At 36.5% G+C, this 23610-nt stretch overlaps 2 protein-coding genes across 3 annotated transcripts in view; one reads left to right on the forward strand and one right to left on the reverse strand.

The window, feature by feature from the left end:
- Window positions 1-411: 411 nt before the first annotated feature.
- KCNMB3 (potassium calcium-activated channel subfamily M regulatory beta subunit 3) lies at window positions 412-15315 on the forward strand (the record flags this gene model as incomplete). Of its 2 annotated transcripts, none has more annotated exons than XM_081029616.1 (4): window positions 412-473; window positions 7484-7675; window positions 11245-11443; window positions 15095-15315. In XM_081029616.1, 4 exons carry the CDS (start codon window positions 412-414, stop codon window positions 15161-15163), a joined length of 522 nt encoding a protein of 173 aa, XP_080885742.1. The 2 variants fall into 2 exon arrangements, with proteins under 2 accessions (XP_080885742.1, XP_080885741.1); XM_081029615.1 differs by lacking the exon at window positions 15095-15315 and adding an exon at window positions 12602-12943.
- Window positions 15316-16846: 1531 nt separating this feature from the next.
- Window positions 16847-23610, reverse strand: part of PIK3CA (phosphatidylinositol-4,5-bisphosphate 3-kinase catalytic subunit alpha) — a 70315-nt gene continuing 63551 nt past the window's right edge. The window contains exons 18-21 of the mRNA XM_081029546.1: window positions 22665-22835; window positions 21996-22113; window positions 21738-21889; window positions 16847-21206 (exon numbers count right to left, since the gene is read on the reverse strand). Of these exons, the coding sequence (XP_080885672.1) occupies window positions 20936-21206; window positions 21738-21889; window positions 21996-22113; window positions 22665-22835 (712 nt within the window). The 3' untranslated portion in view covers window positions 16847-20935. The remainder of the gene's footprint in view (window positions 21207-21737; window positions 21890-21995; window positions 22114-22664; window positions 22836-23610) is intronic.

Here is a 23610-nt window from a genome sequence, read left to right on the forward strand (position 1 = left end):
CTATGGGGTCCCTTGGGCCTCAGAACTTCCCACAAGCGGTTAGGTCTCTATGGCGATGCGTCTGGCTGCTGAAGCGGAACACAGGTGATGGGCGGCAGCCGGCACTGGGACACCACGGGGAGAAGGTCTGGCTGCAGAAAACCACGCAGGGTCTTTTTGAGCGTCTAGGAGTGCCTGTTCGGTCTTGTCCGGAATCTGCACAGCCACCAGGTTGGCCTGCCTTGACTTCCCACCTGTCCAGGAAGGCTGGCACTGCACATCACCAGGTGTTAGCTCCTGGTGGCTGCCCCTGCGGGGAACTGGTGGCTCCCTCTGGGACCCCACTTCCGTTGATGCTTAAGCTTCACCCTTCTCCTACCCTCAGAGGCTATGACTCTGAAAGGAGTCCATTTTGCCCAGCCCCCTGGTCTCATGCAGCCATTCAACATCCCCGTTCAAATTGCACTCCAGGGCGGCCGGCGGTGCCAGGGGAGGTAAGTCACCCCCCGGAATCTCTCAGTCTACAATGGGCATCTCGCTGAACAAGTGGCTAGAGGAAGTGCAGCCATCACGAGTTTGGGGGTTGAGTTTGGTCTTCATCCTCTGAGAGTACCCCCTTGCCATGCCTCCTGGGGGACCCTGGAGGCTTCCCCAGCAGCACTGACCTGGGGGGCTGCATCCTTTCTTGTTGGCTTCCTCCTCCAGGTTGCAAGTTCTTGGAGGGACAGGGACCTTTTAAACTCACCCCTGGCTCCCATCACTAGCACGTGGCCCAGCACATAGTGCTCCATAAATATCTCTTGGTTAAGTGAAGGAATGAGGAAATTACCACCAGCATTTGGTTCCATTGTTGAAGCCTGCTTGGGCCTTGGAGTCACAGGCCTGGGTTCAAATCCCAGCTCCACCACTTAACTAGCTGGATGACTGTGGGAAGGTCAGTTAACCTCTATCTGCCTTATCCCCTCATCCACGAAATGGGGATAGTAATATCCTCCACATGCCTTAGCATGCTCCCTGTGTACTACTCTATATACCTTTCCATTAAAGTATTTTAGCCAGTTATTAACCCTCTTAAGAGGGGAAGTGAAATAACCTACTCCTTAAGGGGGGAAGTGAGATAACTAAGCTATCTTGAGGGCCTCTTTTCTCCCCCGGGGAATGCAAAGCAGAGGGGCTGAGAGCCTTACATGACACTGCTCTTCCTCTGCCTGTCCCCCTTTTAGGGACAGTCAGAAGTGGACATCGAAGTGGAGGGAAGAGCCATGTCTGAGGCTGTTGGAGGCATGGGATATTCAAAGCTTGCCAGCTTACTCCGGGGAGGGGTACATTTCACAGACAAGTTCACTCGCTCTATCTGGAAACGTGGATGATTTATTAGTGATTTGAAGTCGCATTGGGAGCTGAGAAAGTGGAAACAGTGAAGATCACACTGCTCATCACATTACCCACTTCCATCATCTACACTCATGGGTATTTGGGAGAGAGAATGCAGGAGAGTGAGATAGAGGGGTCTGGACGGATATGGGAGTTGGAGGAGGAAGGAACAGATAGGCTACAGAGGAAAGAGATACAGGCAAACACACCTCTCTCCTATAAATGAACTAAAGCTTTTGTGAAAAAACAAAGTGAATCACTGTATGGCAGAAGATCAAATGACAACATGCAATGGAACAAGTTTTAATGCCCTGATCTTCATTAGCTAGATAGGAGAGCAGTCATGTACTCCCCAAAGCAATACAGTATCCCATTTTCATTTCTGAAATGCACAATTGGATTATTGCTCTTTCCTCTTACCAAACTCGATGAAACACGTTGATTTTACTTCACCTCATTTGCTATTTCAAAAGAAGTTGTTAAATAATTTTGTAATTAAAAAATAGAAGTGTGAAAATAATTACTCAGATATCCTCTGCAACACAAATAAATTGCAGTGTAATATTGATTTAACATACCCAATGCTTAAAATTGCATCCATGTGTGAAACGAGAATCCGATGAATTATCAAGCTTTGACGAACTACAGCATCTTTCTAAGGAACACTTTTTGCACAAGTTACAGTGTCGAAGGGAGAGGCTGCTGGCTTCTGCAGGGATCACACCCCATGAGCAGGTTCAAGCTCTTTGAAATTGAGTTTGCCTCAGGCTAAGCCAGAAGACACCTGTAGTAAAGTGTTGTAGTCGGGGCTGTTGGGAAAGTCAGTTCTGTCTGCATGGGAGACAACAGAAGAGGGTGGATCCTGCCTTTATGAATAAAACGTCTCTGGGTAACACACTGGTTAGAAATGAAGCTGTATTGCTGGCAAAACAGAATACAAATGCTGATTACTCATCTCTGGCTAGAGAGCAAAATTAGATCATTCCTAAGTGCTTTGAGGTCCTTGGATGAAAGGTACTTGTAAATACCACAAAGTTAATTACAGGGCTGTTTATGGTTTCAGAAAACTGGAAACAACCTAATACTCGACAATAAGGAAATGGTTAAGGAAATTATAGCATATCCAACTGATGCAGTATTATTACGTAGCCAATAGAAGGGTTACAAAGAATTGCTGCTGACATGGGAAAGGGCTTATTATGTTAAGTGAAAAACACAAAATTAAAAGAAAACACTATTTCTAGTGTGATCTCATTCTATTTAAAACAATATAGAGGAGGGAAATAATTCAGTAAGTGAACAGTTATTATGTCTAAGTACTAGAATTGTGGGTTATTTTTGTTCTCTAGACTTTTCCATATTTTCCAAGTTTCATAAAATGAAAATATAAAAAGTGTGCTATGGTCACAAATTCCTTGACATTTGTTGAGGCTTTTTTTATGGTTCATTTTTGTAGTTAGGGCCATGAATGTTTCATATATATATTGAGAAGAATGTATATTCTATAGAGGATGATATCTTGTGTTATCATTAAGATACAGCTTGTTAATTGCTCAAATCTATTTCCTTACGGATTTGTCTTGGTTAAGCTACCAATTACTAACGGAGTACATAAAGATATCTAATAATCTGACAGTGAATTTTGTCCATTTCTCCCTGTAGTCCTATCAAGGAGGCAATGTTATTGGGTACACATAAATTAGTATCTTTAGATCTTCTAGGGGAATTGAAACTTTAATCAATGTTATTACCTTCTTAACTTTTTTTTTTATGTAGAAATAATTTAACTTTAATTTCTAACATCTATGTAATCTTTTATATTATCTGACATCTAGGCCTTATTTTATATTCCCTTTAGCATTTTTCAAGACATTCTATACCAATTGATCTTTTTTTTTTTTTAAATTAAATTTATTGGGGTGACACTTGTTAGTAAATTTACATAGATTTCAGGCGTACAATTCTGTATTACATCGTCTATAAATCCCATTGTGTGTTCACCACCCAGAGTCAAAAGCTTTTTAACCTTAAGGTTCATATCAGCTTGCTTTTCATTAGACTTTGCCTGACAAGTTTCAACCTTTCTATATCTGTGTGTTTTAGATGTATCTTTTATAAAATTATATATGTTTAAATCCAGTTTGACAATCTTTGTCTTTTAACTGGATCATTTAATCCATTTAGATTTATTGTAATTACTAATGTACTTGGATTTATTCTATCATGTTGTGTGTGTGTGTGTGTGTGTGCGCGCGCGCGCCGTGTTCTATTTATTCTGTCTTTTCCATGAGTTTTTTTTCCCTCCTCTTTACTGTTTTTTTTTCCTTTGAATTGATTCCCTGCCCCCCTCTTGCATTCTTTCTCCCTCTACTAGTTTGGAAATTATATCACCTATTTGTACTCTTTTAGTGGATACTCCAGAAATTTTAGTATGGAAACTTGAACTTATTAAGGAGAAATCAATGTCTTTATCTTCCTCTTGAAAAATATCAGACATTTGGAACACACTAATACTCTCACCGCCTTTAAGTGATATGCTTTTGTGATGTGTTTATCTTTTATCCCTATAATGATGACAATTTTTATTATTTAAAAAATTTAAAAATAATTTAAATGTCAATATTTAAATTTAATTATCATTATTTTGTAAGGACAATATCTTTACTTACCTATTCACCCCTATAATTGCTCTTCATTTCTGGTTAAATCTTTAGCTCTTCCATCTGGATTGTTTTCCCTCTTCCTGAGGTAAATACCTGACCTTTTCCTTTAGTGACGATCTATTGATGGCAAACTCAGCTTTGTGTGTGACTGAAATGTCTTTATTTCATACTTATTCTTGAGAGATTTTTGCTAGTAGTGACTTTCTCTCAGCATATTGACAATATTCCTGTCTTCTGGTTTCCATTTTTGTTATAGAGAAATAAGCTCTCAGCCTATCTGTCATGCCTTTGAAGTTAATCTGCCTTTCCCTCCGTCTGCTTTTAAGATTTTTTCTTATCTTGGTGTTTGCAATATCTCTGTGATATGTCTAAATGTGGGTTTTAAAATTTTATCATACTGGGCTTTTGCAATCTGTGGATTTCATCAATTCTGGAATCTTATTACCTTTTCAAAACATTGCTTCTGACTTATTTCTCTTTTCTTTTTCTGAAATCTTGAATAGACCTTATTTTTGACCTTTTCTATTTACCTTCCATGTTTCTTAACCTAGCTTTAATATTTGCCATTCAAGAAATCTCTATATATTATACTCTATTTTTCAGATCCATCTCTCTGTTTACTAATTATCTTTTCAGATGTATCTAATTTGTCCATTGAGTTTTTATTTCAATTATTTTATTTTTCATTTCTAGAAATTCTAGAGTTTTTAGAGTCTTTTGCTGTTTCTGATATTTCCAATCCTTCTTTTATTTCTTTAAACACATTGTAGATATATTTTCATACACTGTCCAAATATCTGAAGTTTTTTTTCTGTTGCGTATTTTTTCTCACTCAAAGGTCCTTGTTGTGTGTTTTATGACTTTTGAGTGAGAACACATACTCCTTGAACTTTTATAGAATTCCTTTGAGGCTTAGGTTGGAGGTGAGCTTTTCCAGAGAAGTGTGTATTTGCTTCTGCCAGCTGCTAAAGGGACGACTACTTGAGACAACATTAAACACAATTCTTAGGTTAAGGTTTTGAATTTCCCAGGTAGCATGAATTCAGGCTAAAACTCTCTTGTGATCACCTTAAAGTTAAAAAATCTCAAGGGGAGATTACAATTTTCCTCCTTTACTAGTTTCAGGGTATGAGGTGGTTATTTCTAGTTCATCCTTACACAGAGTATGAGGTCCTTTGGGGGTCCCAAGTTTAGTTGAGTGGTGTTTTAAATCTCATACTTATACCTTGGATAGGTTTTGGGCATTGTCTGCTGTCCCTGTGCCTTCCCCCAAACTGAAACTGAAGCTCAAGGTCACCAAGTTCTGTAGATGCCCTCAAGGCAAAAGTTTACTTCTGTTCACTTTCTTCTCTGTGTTCCTACTTCCAGAACGTTTTTGTCATATGTGTATTTCCAACTATTTTGATAAAGCTTTGACCAGAATTTTTAAATGATTGCCGTTAGAGTGGGTATCTAGTTCACCATGCTGGTGAAACAGAAGCCTATTAATACAAATAATAAAAATATATCTGTGTATTTATTTTTGGTGATTATTTTATATCTCCTTCCCCTCAAACATGAAATAACTTCTTTACAAGGGATCTATGAGGTTGTCATCTTTTCATAAAGCCTTAGAACAAAATGGACAGACATATTAGTAAGAGATAATACACTCTAGTATACTGCCAGGTCTGCTTATTCTTAAATTAGATCAGAATCAGGTTATGCCCATTTTGTATGTCATTCAATTATAATTGAGTACATGAAATCAACATATCAGAAATGCCAGAGAGACCTCATAATAAGCCTCTTCATGTATGGCATCCATAGATAGCTTACAATAAGCCTCCAGGATACTTTACAGTACAAAGCAACTAAAATCAAGTTTCAGAACAAAAGAGAAAATGCAGGGTGCTGGGTATTGGAAACCCACAAAATATCTGAACTTTACTTTTGGACGAAAACTCTTTTCTTAATCAGTTATGTTTGTTGATAAATTGTCAAATGTACTGGCTCAAATTTCATTAATTTTTCCCCCCTGCCCATTCTCTGAGGGTGGGATGACAGAGGATAAGTAAAGTACCAAAGCAGTCTACAAATCCCCAGACCAGGTTCTTGATTCCCGAAGTCGTAGTAACCAGGATTGCTGCCGCCTGAGGTCAGTGCTTCCCAGTGCAGGATCTTGGAACATCCTGAATACATTCCTCTCACTCTCTTTGGTTTGAAAGTGTTGCCAAGGAGAAAGGGAGCTAGGAAGAGGAAGGGAAAGTATGGGGGAGAAAGTATAAAATATGCTTTGGAAGGAAACAACTAGCAATTCTCTTGACAGGATTTTTACCTAGTTTCAAAATTTAGTAAGCGTTTTACGAAGCTTGGATGGAGCCTGAACCTCTACCATGATAACTGCAATTGTTTGGCTGGAGATTTCACTAAGTCTCTAATGTGGAGCTACCTGAGGGACTGAACTGCCTTCTGAGCAGGAACAGCAAACCAGTGACACTGATTTGAGATGGAGGCAAACTGGAGAACACACTCCTGCTCTCCGTAGGGGTACCTCTGCTCGGTTTGGCCAGCTGTTCATAGGCAGGAATGTGGACCTGGTGGTGTTTTCAAAAGTCAGAAATCAGCATTTTTATGAGAAATTGCATGATTTTTAGTGTTAGCAACTATCCATTAAAAAAAAAAAACTATAGAGAAAGCCAAACAAAACATATTTCTGGGCTGGATACTATCCATGGGTCACCAGTCTGCAACCTTTGTATTGGACTTTACTATTCTCTGGAACCCTACTGTGAAAGAATTTATTACATCCTTTGCTGGAGCAGAGCAGGGAGAGGGAGGGAAGAAATGTGGGGCCACTCATGAAGAGTGTGAGTGGACAGAGAGGAAGAGAAGTGGGGTGAAGGGAGAGAAGAGAAGGCAGCCGTGAAGCCCTCATTGTTCTGAGTGGACTGGGCCCGGGGCCAGAAAGCCCCATGGTAGAGACGCTGCCTTTCCAACAGCTGGATCTGAAAGAACAAATCAGATCCTATTTCAGGATGCTGTTCAGTCCAAATGTGAACTTTCTGAGTCATTCTTTCCATATGAAATTTATCGAAGAACATAAAAAATATTTTAAGGGATAAAATGCAATATCCCTGAAAGATAAGCAAATTCATAATATTTGTTTACACCAAACAAATGAAAGCTACTTTTATAAATAATTCTTTTCTAGCCATCAATTAAACAGGTCTGTAAAGTCTTCTGCCAGTTTACATTCCTTAGTTTGTTACATTAAAGAAAAAAAGTATAACACATCATTTTAGCGTGTTTAGACGGACTTTTCACACGCTCTGCACATGGGATCTCATTGTGTTGTGTCAAACTTACTCACGACTCTTAGGTGGGCAGCAAATGAGATCATCCCCTCACCACCCCATGGGTTGTTGGTAAATGTCCCCACTTCTTTACGAGCTTTTTGAAATGTCTCTTTCCCACTTCTCCCAAAGGACAGCCTTGTCTACCTCAGAGAGGAAGAGAAATATATACTATAATAAAGGAGACCCACTGAATGTGCACAAGAAGCTGTCTTCCAGTGCTGGAGAGGACCGAGCTATGCTTCTAGGATTTGCAATGATGGGCTTCTCGGTCCTAATGTTCTTCTTGTTTGGAATAACCATCCTAAAGCCTTTTATGCTCAGGTAAGAAACAGAGAAAGATAGAGCCAGAATTTCCGATTCAGATCAGACGAAGGCACAATGGTAAAGGAGGGAGGCTGGTTTGGTTTCTGCAGCCCTCCTGACCGGTGTCTAGGACAGGAAAGATTCACTTGTTCCTGTCTCAGTGCTGGGAGGCAGCTGGGTGTGGAGGAAGAGGTGGTAAGAAAGTGGAAGGTATTTCTCTTCTGCTCCCCACTTCAATCTCAAAAATACTTCCAACAACTAGTTCACAAATTAGATATTTATGTAGGTAACAAATTCTTGTTTTGACATACAGATATCCCCTGGAAGGGTTAATTTATGCCTTACACATGAGTACAATAAAAGTTTTAGAGTCTGAGTTTTTTGAATTTGATGATATCTACTTGGAATATACCGTGTTTCCCCAAAAATAAGACCTAGCCAGACAATCAGCTCTAATGCATCTTTTGGATAAAATTAATATAAGACCTGGTATTATATTATTATATGTTGTATTATATTATAGTCGATCTTAGTAAAATAAAACTTGGTCTTATATTAATTTTTGCTCCAAAAGACGCATTAGAGCTGATTGTACGGCTAGGACTTATTTTTGGGAAAACATGGTAGTAGTTCCTCAATAAATATTAGTTTCTTTCCTTTTCTTATAATTAGTTTCCTTATTAGATATATGTAAAAATTGTTACCATTTATTAAATATATATGACAAATATACAATGTTTCATCCTTTCTAAACCACAGCAAACTCATAATAGAAGCATTATTTTAATTTTATAAATGAGAGAGCTGAGGATCAGAAAGGCGAAGTAACTTGCCCAAAGTCACACAGCCAGTAAAGAATATGCCTGTCATTCTGACATAAGACTTCTTGCCTCCTAATACTTAAATGAAGGCTGCTACAATGTGGGGAATGGACATTTTGATTAGGCAGGAGAGGAATTGTTTAATTTTAGAGGATGGCTCACACAACATGGAGTATTTTGGGGAAGGGCAGTACTGGGAAAGCAAGGAACACTTTCTCTTTGACTAGCCAATGGACAACACAAGGACCAGAGGGAATGGGAAAAGGGATGCCTAGGAGGTCAGTGAAGAAAAGAGGTCATAGAAAAAGAAGTGGGTGGCCTGCTTTTGTTATTTGTCAGCCTAATCTCCTGCCATTCCAGGGTTAATATGGTTAGGGCAACAATGTGGAGGTCACCATCCAGTATAGGACATAGTGCCACTCTTAGAAGGATCCCAGGAGAATTTTCTCTCTGATATTAGCACCAGGAGAATCTCTTCTTGCTCCTGATCAACCAGCTTACTTTATTTTCAATGGACACCAGGACTTTCATACCTGGTTGTGTTTCCTTTCTTGCACTGGCTGCTAGGAAGCTCAGAGCCAAATTTGTGGCCCAGTTCTCACAACTAACAGGGATCTTATGATATACAAGTTAGGTGTTTGTACCTCACTCTTGACTTCATTCTAGCTTTCTACTTTCCTTTTCCTGTTGCTACATTTTCTTTCTGTCTATCACCTCTGCATTACATATATTTACGTAAATTGGATAAATATGTGTGTGTATGTGTATGTTTGTGTGCAGGTCAGATTCTTTTAAAAATGTGACATATTTGCTAGATGGTTTGAAGATGGCACCAAACTCTTGCTCATATTTAAATTTTAGTTTTCAAAACGTTTCTGGAAATTGGTTTTTTTTTAAGTGACTTAGTGAATGCTTGAGAGTGGTGAATTCTCATCTCTCTCTTGCCTTGTGATCTTGTGGCACCAGAGAGTAGTTTTGCTCCATAAAAATGATAATTAAGAGGCTTGGGTAGCTCATATCTATTTCCACTCTGTTAAATACTTATCTCTCAGTCAAAGGATGGATTTTGTCTATTTGTAGACAGAAAGATACCATTGCTATTGAAAGAATGTGCTCTTTTTTTTTTTTCAGGGCTAAATACATCCCTGGTTCCACCTGAAAGGGCCTGGCCCAGCCCTTGTGCATGGGAAAGAATATCCCGCTCGCTATATTGGAACTTCCTGAAATCTTCAAGGAAGGTTCAAATCATACTCCATTCGGCACTTGGCTAGGATTTAGAAAGTTTAAGTTCTAACACAGATAAGCAGAGAACTCTAAATAACTATAGAAATTAATTTTGTGAAAAAGTAGGCCAGTGCTAAACCTTTGAAAGAAACTTATTTTCCATTTTTGTATTTTTCACTTGTCCAACATTTTATTCTTCTAGCCCCCATCCAATGATGTTTTTATGTCCTGAGCCTTAAGATTATGTTAAACTACACTCTGTGTCTCAGTTTTGTTATATTAATAAAGTGCAATGATGACTTAAGGTCACAGATTGTAATAGGAGTACAGTATGAAGCTAGCTAAACAATGCTTTTCAAATATTCTGACTTCAGGAGTCAATACTCTAACTTCTTGTGTTTAAGGCACCAGGAAACACACAGGGACTCACCTCGAGCTGGATGTGAGGGTGCTCGAGGAGCTGGTCCTGTATATTCCGTCATAGCCATTCCTCTCACCCTCATTTCCTTCATCTTGGGCTTGGGCTCTAATGATTTCACACATACAGGTCCTTTCTCTTCAACACCACAGTCTTCATGGGAAGAAATGTTGTCTATCTCTACTCATTGCACATTGCACATTGTGACATCCTATGTGTCGTGTCCCTAGGAAAATTCTTACGGAAGGCTTTCCAAGTCAAATTGAATTAACTGCACTCACTGAGCCTTTACTATGTGACAGGCATTGTGCTTTAAACTTTTTTTTCCAATCAACAAAGACAATTAATGTTTATTGAGTGCTTACTATTAAGCTGTGAGGAACATAAGGATGACTAGGACGCAGGTCCTGACCTCAAGGAACCACTCACTGATGGCAAAGACGTGGTGGGTTTTCTAATGAGACATTGTGTGTGATTTGCATTTGCCTCTGTGGAAGCAGAGTGGGTACATGGAATTGTTCCTTGTGACCAGAACTGCTGGGGGCTGTGTTGACTGAGCCCTGTTGTTGGTCTCCTTCCAAAGGCACATTGTCATCAGGGCAAGCCAGTGGATGCATCTTGAAATGATGACGCACATGAGAGGTGATAAGGTTTCTGAGTGTGTGTGAATCTTGGTGGTTACAGTATTTATGGTAATACGGCTCCAAGTATGGTTTTCCAAATACCTGCATTACCAATTCTGTTAAATAGACAGATTCCTGGGCCTCGACTCCAACCAAGTGAACCCAGATCTCTGGGTGTGAAGCGTGGAATCCATATTTTTACAAATTCTTCATTCTAACACATTTACTCATGTGACTCTGAAGTTTGAAAACCATGGATCTAAGGGTTGGTGTAGTGAGAAATATGCCAGGAGGGTCATAACTGATATGGGACTTGGCAATTTGCTGCTATGTATTCCGTTCCGTCTCCATGTCCTCCATGCTCCTTAATCATTGTGTTCCTTCTGTAATGGCTCTATATTACTTCAGAATAGATAAACGCCTTTGGTTACCACATTAGAAATCTAGAACTAAGTTTTCTAGAGGGTAAAGATCATTTTTTTTTTTTTTTTCAAATTGAAGCACTCAGAGAGAAGAATCGAACTGCACCACCATGCACACACACATCACGGATGACTGGATGGGCTGTGCTTTTACCTGTGATGTGGACTGCCAAGGTCAGGGCAAATACCCGTGTCTTCAGGTGATTGTGAACCTCACCCATTCAGGTCAGAAAGCTCTCCTACATTATAATGAAGAGGCTGTCCAGATAAATTCCAAGGTAATGTAAAGTTCACATAATTAAAAAGTTCGAATCACAGCAACCCTTTCCCGTCAGCCTGTTCTAGCAGGGTGCAGAACCGTGGGCCGTCTCTAGGGATAAATCTGTTTCTTTTCAGTTAATGTTTTCATAGTGGTCAAAGCAGAATAAATGAAGCTAAAAGCATTGTTGGAGGAAAAAATGGGGCATACGGAAAGGGGAGATATTATTCCAATTTCATAAATTGGTGTCTGGAATTTATAGGTTGAGCCAAAGAAGAGAGTCATTTGTGGGCAGTCTTACTTTTGGAGGACCCACTCCCCATATCAAAAATGGTAAAAGTCCACCTGAAATCGAGCAATAATTTTTCTCACCAGAGAAATGTAAAGGATTATTACAATTTTGATTTTAATAAGTGACTCAACTGGATCTATGACAAAATGTACACTTACACCTGCCAGAGTTGAATTGTATTAGATTAGTTGACATGTTACACATTGTCTTTACTTAAGCATTAATTTCAATCTGATGATTTCTGTTTTCTATTTTGAATGCGATGATTTTTAAGGTTTCAAACATTTTTGTAGGCCCTTGGCACAGTGCTTGGTGGGTACGTAATAAGCCTGGAGCTTTTTGGAAAAAAAATCACCAGCTGATAGAACTCCCTTATTCTCCATTGGTTCTGCCTCCCAGGAGTGAGAGCCCCGGTGGGGCCCTTTTCTGTGGGCCTCGGGCAAAAGCCTCCATGTGCTAACCCTTTAGGGAAAGATCTTACTACAGGAAATCAAGACAAAGATGACAGAGGGATTAATAGGTGTTGTACGCACATAGAGAGCTCGATACGTATTTGTTGAATGGACAAATGGATTGAGTTACTGTTCAGGAATAGACTGCATGTGGGGAGAAGCGTGGTCCTTAGGAAGTTGGTCACCGCCTTTTCTGCAGTGTCTTTATTCTAAGGATACCTTCCCACATCCTCACTTAGGTCCTGGAAATGGCCATTTCACTGTGGCCCTCCTGCCAACCCTTCCCTGCGAACGATGTAATAGGTTTCATCACCTTCTGAGACCGAAACTCCCCATGAATAGCTTCCGTCTGAAGCTATTTCAGAATTAAAACTGTTAAGTGCTTGATGTCAGAGACGGTATCCTCATCTGTTTTCCTCTTCCATATTCCTAGTGCTTTTACACACCTAAGTGCCACCGAGATAGAAATGATTTGCTCAGCAGTGCTCTGGACATAAAGGAATTCTTCGATCACAAAAATGGAACCCCCTTTTCATGCTTCTACAGTCCAGACAGCCAGTCTGAAGATGTCATTCTTATAAAAAAGTACGACCAAACGGTCATCTTCCACTGTTTATTTTGGCCTTCTTTAACTCTGCTAGGTGGTGCCCTGATTGTTGGCATGGTGAGACTGACACAGTACCTGTCCCTACTGTGTGAAAGACACAGCACTGCACTCAGAGGTGAGGTAGGCGGCCAAGTACCTTGCATGGAACAGCATCAATTCAAACTGTGAAGTGTGGGGAGAAGCAAAGGAAGGAGCAGAGAAATGCTTTTTAGAAATTAATGTGAAGCCACAAATTACTAATTAAACTGAATAATTAAATAGAGCAATATTGACTTGACTAATAATGAACAATTTTGGCGTTTTCTCCTCTTTCTGTTGTGGAATAGTGGGGAGAGCATGTGTCTCAGATGAGGGTTTGAGTCTGTAGGTCTTAATGACAACTTTCCAGATATGGTCCCTTTGGCAATTCAGCTGTATGTTTGAACCTCTCTTTTCACCTCTAAAATGGGGATAATCTTTTTTCATGGGATTATTTTAGGGAATATGTGAAATGCCTAGCTTAGTTTCTGGCACCTAGTAGAGGCGCTTTAAAATGTTAGATTTAAAAAAAAAAAGTCTTTTGCTAAGTTTCAATGTTTAGTGAGCCTTATCCCTCCTTCTGGGTATATACCCAAAGGAAAGGAAATCAGTACCTCTAAGGGATATCTGCATTCCCATGTTCACTGCAGCACCGTAGCCAAAATGTGGAAACAACTTGTGTCTATTGACAGATGAATAAAGAAATTGTGGTAACACACACACACACACACACACACAGAGGAATATTCTTCAGCTTTAAAACATAAGATCAAAACAACAACAACAAAAAAAACCACGTAAGATCCTACTATTTGCAACAACACAGATGAACCTGGAGGGCAATATACTACGTAATATAAGCCAGACACAGAAAGAAAAAAAGTGCATTTCATACATATGTGAATCTAAAAAATCTGAATATATAGAAACAGAGTAGAATGGTGGTTATCAGGGATAGGGAGGTGGGGGGATGGGTAGGCATTGGTTAAAGGGTGCAAACTTTCAGATATAAGATGAATAAGTATAGATTTAGTATGTAGCACGATGACTATAGTTAACACTGTACTGAATACCGGAAATCAACTACAAGAGTAGATTGCGGGTGCTCTTATCACACACACACACACACACACACACACACAAACTGTGAGATGACACATTAATTAGCTTGACTGTAGTAATCATCTCACTATGTGTATATGTATCATCATATGTACACCTTAAATGTATACAATTCTTACTAACAAATGAAATAAATTCAGTCAGCCTTAGTACTTTTCATCGGACAACTTGTATAAAGCGAGAGTAGAAAGCTGCAGGAGAGGATTCTTCCTCACCTTCTCTTGGCTAACTAAATAAGATCATGTATTTAAGGTCCAGAATGTACTGTTTAAAAGGTTGTGGTAAATTCTTTTGTATACCGAAGACTTCTCTGTGATAAAATATTTGTATACATAAAACTTTTAAATCATTCTGCAAATTGAGCTTCTGTAGTTTTCTTAAATTAAGAGCACATCTCTATTCCATAGTTTCTTAAGTTTGAAACCCATCTAACAATATGCAATTTTGGGGACACTTTTCTCCTAACAAATTCCACTAATTTGAAAACCACTAATTTGAAACCTAGAGTGTGTGAAACCTAAAGTGTTTCAATTACTACAGTTTTTCATTTGTATAGTGGCTACTTGGTTCATTTCAGGAAAGAGAGACATTATGCTTAGAGAACAAAGTCAATTTAGAACAATATTAATTCAAAATCACTCAAACCTCTTAGCAAATAAACAAAATTTAAGCAATTATTTGCTTAGAAGTACTAAGTATCAATGTCCCCCTTTGCAAGGTTTACAACAACTGAAAGCAAAACCAGTTTGCTTCTAACCTAACTTCTCTTTTAGGTTCTGTTATTTAACCGACTTGAAAAAAAGTCTGCCTACACATACAAACACATTTATACATGTATGTGTATACATACATTTCTGCTTGAACTACAAGCATATAATTCTTTATGCTTAAAGGAAGTTAATATTTAAACAGGTATTTATTGAATATTTATCACTTTACTGGGGCAGAAAAATTGGCTTTTAAAGCATAATAGTTTCAGGTTTTCATTCAATTATTCTTAGTCATTATTGATCAGAAATCAAATTCAGCTAAATTTTAATTATGAGCAACACTGGTTTGCTTTTAAGTATTCAAAAGAAACGGCAAAATATAATTACCACAGTTTTCCTTTAAAATACATAGTACACTAAGGATTGTTTGGACACAATTTTTTTAATTTTTGTTTTTTTTAATAAACAGCGTGATGTTACAGACTGCAAAGTTAAAGAAAAGCAAACATTGACAGTTTCTGATGAGCACAGACAGTAAGTGCAGTCACAGGCCAAACTTCTTGCTAGGAACAGCAAGACTGGGAAGAGATCTTAAATTCAGTGACACTGGATTATTCTATATTCTCAGTACAATAACACATGCATCTTGCTGTGTCAGATACTTTTGGGGCCATCATTAAAAGAACATTTAAAAACCCTTTTTCTCCTAACTAATGCAGTATACCACAGGACTTCAATTTACTGAATGACAAAATATAGAGAAATAGATTTGCTATTTGGGGGGCTAAAAAGCGTGGTAGGAGCTCTTTTGAAGCTTCCAAAGTCAACATTTGATGTGTTTGTTAGTAGTCTTCTGTTGGTAGTGCCATATTCCCCAAGATATGAAAGTGTTATGTTCTGAAAAGATATATTGTTTTAGATTTTATTTAATCCAATTATGTCCATGGACTGAATCACACTGAAACCACTGATTGCATTTGAAATTTAGGTTCCATAGCCAACAACATTTCTAGAAATCAGATGAAGGCCAAGCTTTAGGAACATAAATTGAATCTGGTAAGGGGCTTTTTCTTATGAGATCAATAGATAATGACCACATTTGGAAATTCATGCTAGAAATAAGAAGTTCAGTCTTACTAAAGATTTTTAGACAATATTAAAGTTGGTTTTCTGCCTCCTTGCTAACCTAGAAGAATTAACAAAAATAAGAATCACATAAAAATGTAAATGGCTCTTAGCATAACCACAAAATTATTGTAGTGACAGATTAAATATGGTTTCAGATAGACTCAGACTTAAATAGCTAACAAAAATGTGTTTAAAAAAAACCCTTTCCTTCCTTACCAACGTGAGGAATGGAGTCCACTGTTGGTAGTGAAAATCAGTTACCCAACTACACTAAATGTACAATTAGACTGATTTTGCTTTTCTCCTCCCTGCTAAAACTCTTATGTGTAGTTGTGTAAAAATTAAGTCAGATAATTTCCTATGGCTCACAACTGTCACTTTATGCTAACTACCATGGCTGTAATATTAACATATCTAAAATATTAACATATCTAAGCAAAAGGAATGGCGCTGCACTGATAAAAAGGAAGTGCAAAACTTACTCAAGTGGAATACTTGAATGAAATAAGCTTATTTAAAAACTAACGTCCCAACTTGGGAAACTCCTAATAAATTCTAAACTCTTCTGAATTTTAGAAACTTGATGTTTACACCTTTTATAAAAGATGCCTTTGACTAGAGCTAGCAAGCAGTGTGTATACAAATAGAAATGTGTGCAAATATGCACACAGTAATTTCACTAATAATCAGAAAAAAGAACATAACATTTCAAATGTCAAATTCAAGAACCCAGTACCATGAACCTCTTAGCACGATAGCCTTTTCCAAATGGCTGGAGCAGTGACTAAATTGTTAACCCAAATTTTTTCTTAATGTCTCCAATACCATTAAAAACAAGGCATGACTTTACTCTGACTTTATAAATCTAAAATACAGTACTCTGCAAATTTCTGTAATATCAGAGCCTGAAGTGTCGAATTGTGACTCATCTAGTTTTTTCCTTAATAACCTTCTGAGGTAGAGTTACCAATCCAATTTTATCTGGACCATAGTTATCTTGAGCTAAACCCTATCATCTTTTCAGAAAGTGAACCTAACTTTTGAGAGAAAAGAAAAAAGGCTTCCCAGGCCATGGCATGTTAAGATACATTTACAGTTTTTAATGCAACATTAAGAAATAAAAATGGTTTGTTTTTATTTTTAAAAAACAGCCCAGCTGTATTATTCTGTCACCAAGAATTATTATCTGAGTATCCCATCAATGCTGAACTTTATAGTTCAGCCTTTTCAATCCCATCCTTGATAAAGTTTTTCCCCTCATGGTATGTACGACATCCTGTCACAGATCTCAGCCTTCTCTAGTGCCCCATCTGAGCAGGATGGATATGAAGAATGTGATTCATTCAAACAGCTCCTCCCTGTTTAGCCCCCTCCCTCCACATTCCCCTCTTCTCAAAAACATCTGAAGTATGAAAGTTGTTTTTAAATAGTAGAAGCACCACAATCCATTAACACCACATATGGTCTTTAAACTGAAATATTTTAGTGATGTCATGGACATCAAAATCAATTTTTAAAGTAAATTCTGAGTATGTGGGTCCAGCCCAGGTCTGCTGTTTATGCAGACAGACAAAGAAAAAGGAACTTATAAAATTGAGTGAAAGTTAACCTGCTGGCTTTAAAATAATGCTGGAAATTAAATTTCTTCAAAGAGTTGGCAAGCATGGGCTATTGGTCAGAAGATGAATTAAATGGATTTAAAAAATCATTAAGAAACAAATCCAAGTTTACATGCTGTGCAATTTCCATGGTGCCCTTAAAACAGATAGGCTGCTCATAACTTTTTTATAACGCCAAATCACGCAATTTTTGATGGAAAAAAGAATACAGATGGACTGTGTTTTACCTACATGAAAATTACCATATCCATTTAAAATAAAATCCAAGAGGGTATATACATTCTAATCAAGTCATTGATTATTTTCCTGATTAATAAGAACTACACTTTACACAAAATACTTTATCAGCAGCTGTTTTCATCAAAAAAGAAAAAAACCAATAGTCATAGTTTCACAGTTGAAAAAGTTACACATTAAAATATTTTACAATTCATTGTATATTTACCAGGTTCCCATCCTAAAGGGCTTGTAATATAAAGCAGAGTAGAAGGGAAAAACCTCAAAATTGATTACTTTGACACTAAGTTTTACACAGGACACTAAGAACCACAAAAAGCTTAGGTTCTATCATAAAATAGAGACCAAATTCCATTCTTGTTTAAAAAATCCAATTAGAAACATCTTTTTAAAAAAACCAAATACCACAATATGATTAACAGATTTCAAATTAACAGCAATCTAAAAATCTTTAAAATAAACTTCATATAGCTGAGAATATGACAAAAAGTTAAAGCATGATTTTTTAAACAGTTGATTATTTCTTGCTAGAATGTGTTTAAAATTAGGTTTTACTTTTCTTAAACCTGCTTTTTTTCCTCCAAAATAGTCATTGAAGGAAATACTGCTCGAGTGACCAAATGAAATTGTAGAGCCAAAAGTCAGTTATACCACATTCAGTGACAAGGATGGTTGGCCATGGAACTGACCAATCGGAATTGATCTCTGGTACTGAAGTACCTGGAAGTGACTATTATCACTGATTTGAAACTTCCTAGTCACCCATGTAGCTTTTAATCCAGTTTTTGGTTCTTTGCCTTCTGAGAACTACCTGCCCCTTTTTCTTATTTTTAATGCTGTTTACTTAAACTCTGCTTGGATTTGTTTAAAGTTTACTTGGCTTTTTTAGCTAGACCACTTTATCTATGTTCTTTATAAAATTTGTCTACAGTGTTTCAAACAGAATAAATTGAGTTATAATAACTCTTGAAAATAATGTCAATGATGAACTAAGGTATGTGGCTTGTGTTTTAATGGTCCCAGGGAAAGGGGACTATCTGGACTGATGTGGAAAATGCAAAAATTGTATAAATTTTGTGCAAGGAAGCTCAAAGCTTTTTTGGCACTTGGGTAAAACACGGTTCTCTGTTAAAACTTCAGTTTCCACCATCAAAGTTTCAGATTTGTACCATTTCACTGAGTTTTCCTGTAATCAATCCCTGATATAGAAAAGACTGGGATGTTAGTATGTATTATAACTGAATAGATCTAAAAGACGGAAAATGTTAATCATGAAGTTTTAATCTTATGAAATCTGTATCTGCAAAAGAATCTATTGGTTTGCTGCTTAAAACAGAGTTTAAATGCTTCTTACCTATTCCAAGACAGTTTAGAGAAATAAGTTCCCCTCATCTTCAAATTTATTTTTCTTGTTGTCAATATTATATACATGCTTTAGTGAAGTACCTAAATCTCCAATAATTATGCCCTTTAAGGGTTCTAAAATAGCCAAATATTAAGAGCATTTGTATTAGAGTCCTTGTTCACTATTCAAGACTTTTACTATAGGTAACTGATTTCATAAGTGACTATTTTTTAAGTGATGCAGTTACACTAGAGTATACAATGTGCACTCTTTATAAAGGTGTATTTCCATAATATGCCTAATCTAGAAAACTGTCAATTATTGCACTTTTTCTGGTGTGGCACCTGGACATTTGCTAAAGCTATTTCCTAGGGTATTAATCACTCATTTCAAATACTGAGTGAAATACCAGATCCTGAAGTGATGACGAGCCATTAGCCCCTACATCCTGGGTTGATATTTTCAGAATGTTTAAGAATGTATCCTGTGCTCCAGTGCAATTTAGGAAAGTTGGAGAGTGAGACCTGACCACTTGGAAATGGGATGTGATCTTAAAATGGTTTAAGGTCCTACTTTTATTATTTTGATATTGGATAAATAGCCTAAAAAGGCAAAAAGTTCATGGTTTCTATTTCCCCCATATTACAACGTATTATTCATGAGCATACCTCGGTAGAGGGTTTAAGCAATCAGGAAGATACTCTAAATTGTATTAATTTTGGTACTTAATTTCATATGATTCAGGCATTCTGAACTATAAAGGAGGATGGAAGATAGGGGATTCGTGTAAAAACAGAAAGAAATAAAGAAAGAGGATGAATTTAATCTGTTTTCTTTAAGTAGTTATTCACTAGTTTGGTATAAATGGGATAGTGCCTGAGCCTTACCCACAGACCAAGAGAAAAGCTGACCATGCTGATAAAAACAAGAAAAAATTTGGGGTGCAAAACAATGCATGACTATGGGACAGATCGTGAAATAAAGAATATATATTAATGATAGTTTCTATAATATAAATAGCCTTTAATAAAAAAAATAATCTTTTTAATAACATTAATACTCATTTCTATTTTCTGGAAAACATGCATGAAAAATGTATTCAATTCAATTGCAAAAGGAGAAAAAAAAGAAATCAACCTAAGGTGAATACTGTACAATTCTGGAGCAAGAACTATTCCTGCTCATTCTTTCTCTACGATGATTATTTTACTTTATGGGTGCCCAGAATTTCCCTGGGAAATAAGAATCAGATTCTTGTAAATACTGTCCAGAAAAAAAACCCAAAAATACCACCTTATAACAGGTCTCATTTGTGACTGTTTCCAAAACTTTGCTGGTAAGACCCCAAATCGTCAAAAGGTTTGATTTATTAAAAAAGAAAAGTCTCTGGTGAAATCTCAAAAGTCCCTTCCACCCCAAGCATTTTTCTTCATTAAACAAGGAGTCAAAAAACCCACTTCAAACTATAAGTTGAACAGCAATGAAAAAAATAAGAATTTTTCATGTTTTCTAATCTTAATATAATTTAACATCAAACTCCAGTTTACTTGGACCTAATGCAATAACAGACTTTGTGTGTCTACATTTCAAAACATAGAACATTTGCAAGACAAAAAAAAAAAACATCATTCTTTTTCCTTCTCCATCATTTCTATATATTTTGGGTTTTTTTTTGTTTTGTTTTGTTTTTTAAAAAAAGATACAAACAATCTTCAAAGGTTACCTTTTTGGACTTAAGGCATAACATGAAATTGCGCATTATTCTAAAGCTTAATTTTGAAATGAACTAGTTTAGTGCTATCAAACCCTGTTTGCGTTTGCATTATTTAAATTATATAGTATTTTATTTCTGTTCTTGCTGTAAATGCTAATGCTGTTCATGGATTGTGCAATTCCTATGCAATCAGTCTTTGCCTGCTGACAGTTATTAACAGTGCAGTACAGAATCCAATATTGAACTTTCAGTTTCTTAGTTATCATTTCAGTTCAAAGCATGCTGCTTAATTGTGTGGAAGATCCAATCCATTTTTGTTGTCCAGCCACCATGATGTGCATCATTCATTTGTTTCATGAAATATTCCAAAGCCTCTTGCTCAGTTTTATCTAAAGCTAGGGTCTTTCGAATGTATGCAATGTCATCAAAAGATTGTAGTTCTGGCATTCCAGAGCCAAGCATCATTGAGAAAAGATTTATGAAGAGATTGGCATGCTGCCGAATAGCTAGATAAGCTTTGTAACACATCTCCTGAAACCTACAAGTAAAAACAGTTTGGTCAGTACCGAACAAATGGCGTTAATACCTCCAGCTCTCTGCTCAAATGTCACAGCATTAGAAAGGTATTCTTGGACAAACCTATAAAAAACATTCTCCTCCCCCAATCCCTTTACCCCACACTAGAACGTAAATCTCCTGAGCCAATAAGGACTTTGTTACTGCTTATCACCAGCACCTAGAATAATGCCTGGCACATTAGGATTTTAATAAGAATTTATTAAATGTATGAAGTGATCCATACTAAAGCTTTTAGGGTTTAGGCTAGGTCCAGGACTGAGTTATAGATAAAATTAAATTTTATGAAAGGTTTTAAAAGTACTTTAAGGTTTAAGACAGACTAATGATATACCATAAGGTGGTAACAAAAATTATGAATAAACATGGTAATAATTTCTCAAATTGTATGACTAAAAAATGTCTTATCAGCACTATATGTTATTTGTCAATATAGAGAAGGTTGAGTCCAATGCTTTAAACAGCAGTAAGTAAGAACTTTTCTTGAGCTTACCTTTCAAATTCTCTTGTCTTTGTGCATTCTTGGGCTCCTTTACTAATCACTATTAAGAAATCTTGTGTCAAAACAAATGGCACACGTTCTCGTTTATAGCCAAATTTTTTCTTCTTGTGATCCAGAAAGTGTCCAAAATCTATATGAAACAGCTTTCAAAAATAAGAAATTGTTATAGTTTGACAAATGCAGAAATACAATATCCTGACTGAATAAATTTAAGAATGGCAAAACAATTTAAAAAGATAAAGGTATTACTTGTCCATCATCTTTAACCATGATGTTACTATTGTGACGATCCCCAATTCCCAAAATGAAGGTAGCGACACAATATCCAGCACATGAACGTGTAAACAGATCAATGGCTGCATCATATCTACAAAGAAGAAACACCTGATGAATAGTGTGGAAATATAGAGTGATCCAAACTGGGAAAAGATGGTCAAAATCTGTATTCAAACAATGAAAACAAACACTGACGGGGGGAGTAAGTAATTATGTCCAAGGATCTGAGAAATTTTGAGATTCTGAAGTTTTCAAGGATTTCTAAAGAAATTTCTAGATATTTTCTGATGAAAGCAAAATTCTTATTATAGTGAAAAATACGTCGTTAAAAGGAATTTTTTCTAATTATTGTAGCAATAAGTCAGAAGTAAAATTTTGAATGTACAATGTTAATATTTCTAAAAAAGGATAATAAGAAAAACACCTTTTAGATACCTAAGTTGAATGTACAGGATTTCACTAAATTTAAGCAATTCTGGTCATTTAAACACAGTATCTCAAATATGTCAAAGGTTGAACATATTTTTTGCCTAAGTAAGTACAGTCGTTTTCTCTGGTCTAATTCAGAAATAGGCACAACCATTAAAAGACTTGTCTGACAATAACTTAGATTAAACAGGGAAACAAGAAGAATAAACTCACATTTCTCCTTTGTTCTTGTCTTTGAGCCACTGATGCAGTGTGTGGCTATTGAACTGCAGTGCACCTTTCAGGCCACCTTTGCACTGAATTTGCATAATAGTATGAGAACTTCTCACTACCTCAATAAGTCCCACACAGTCACCAATTGACAGACAACCATAAGGTAACATTCTGAAAAAGGATCAAGGCATTTACAATTAAATGATGGAATTTTAAAACAGCAAATATTTTAATAGGTTAATACAGAAATAGTCAAGTATTTGCACATTTGTCACGCATGACATTTACTCCCTTAACCTAATTTTAATGTTCTGTTATTATAGTATGACAAATATTCCTAGAAAAATCCTTAAAATTATCTGCCATCATTTATTGTAACCATCAACTGAAAAGGATTTAATTATGTATCAGAAAAGCATTAAGAAAATTATTGTGGCGATCAAAACTTCATAAACACCTGAAACTAACATAATATTGTATGTTAGCTGTATTTTAATAAAAATCTTAAAAAACAAAATAAGAAATAAAATAAAATTTCATAAATATTTACAACCTAGAAATTTAAAGATATTTAATTAATATCTAAATAATACTTTAGGGCAGCAGTTCTCAAATTTTTGGTCTCAGGACTCCTTTATACTCTTAAAAATTACTGAGGATACCAAAAACTTTTATTTATGTAGGTTATATCTATTGATATGAGAAATTAAAATGGAAAAAATAAAAAATTAAAATATTAATTCACTTAAAAATAACAGTAAACTATTGTATGGTAATATAAATAATGTTTTATGAAACAAAAAACCATATATTAAAACTTAGAAGAGTGATGCTGTTTCCCATTATTTCAAATTTCTTTAATGTCTGGCTTAATAGTACTGAGCTGGATTCTCATACGTGCTTCTGTGTTCAATCTAATGCAATGTTTTAATAGAAGTATATGAAG

The sequence above is a fragment of the Rhinolophus hipposideros genome (assembly GCF_964194185.1).
Source record: "Rhinolophus hipposideros genome assembly, chromosome: 2".
Taxonomy (NCBI): domain Eukaryota; kingdom Metazoa; phylum Chordata; class Mammalia; order Chiroptera; family Rhinolophidae; genus Rhinolophus; species Rhinolophus hipposideros.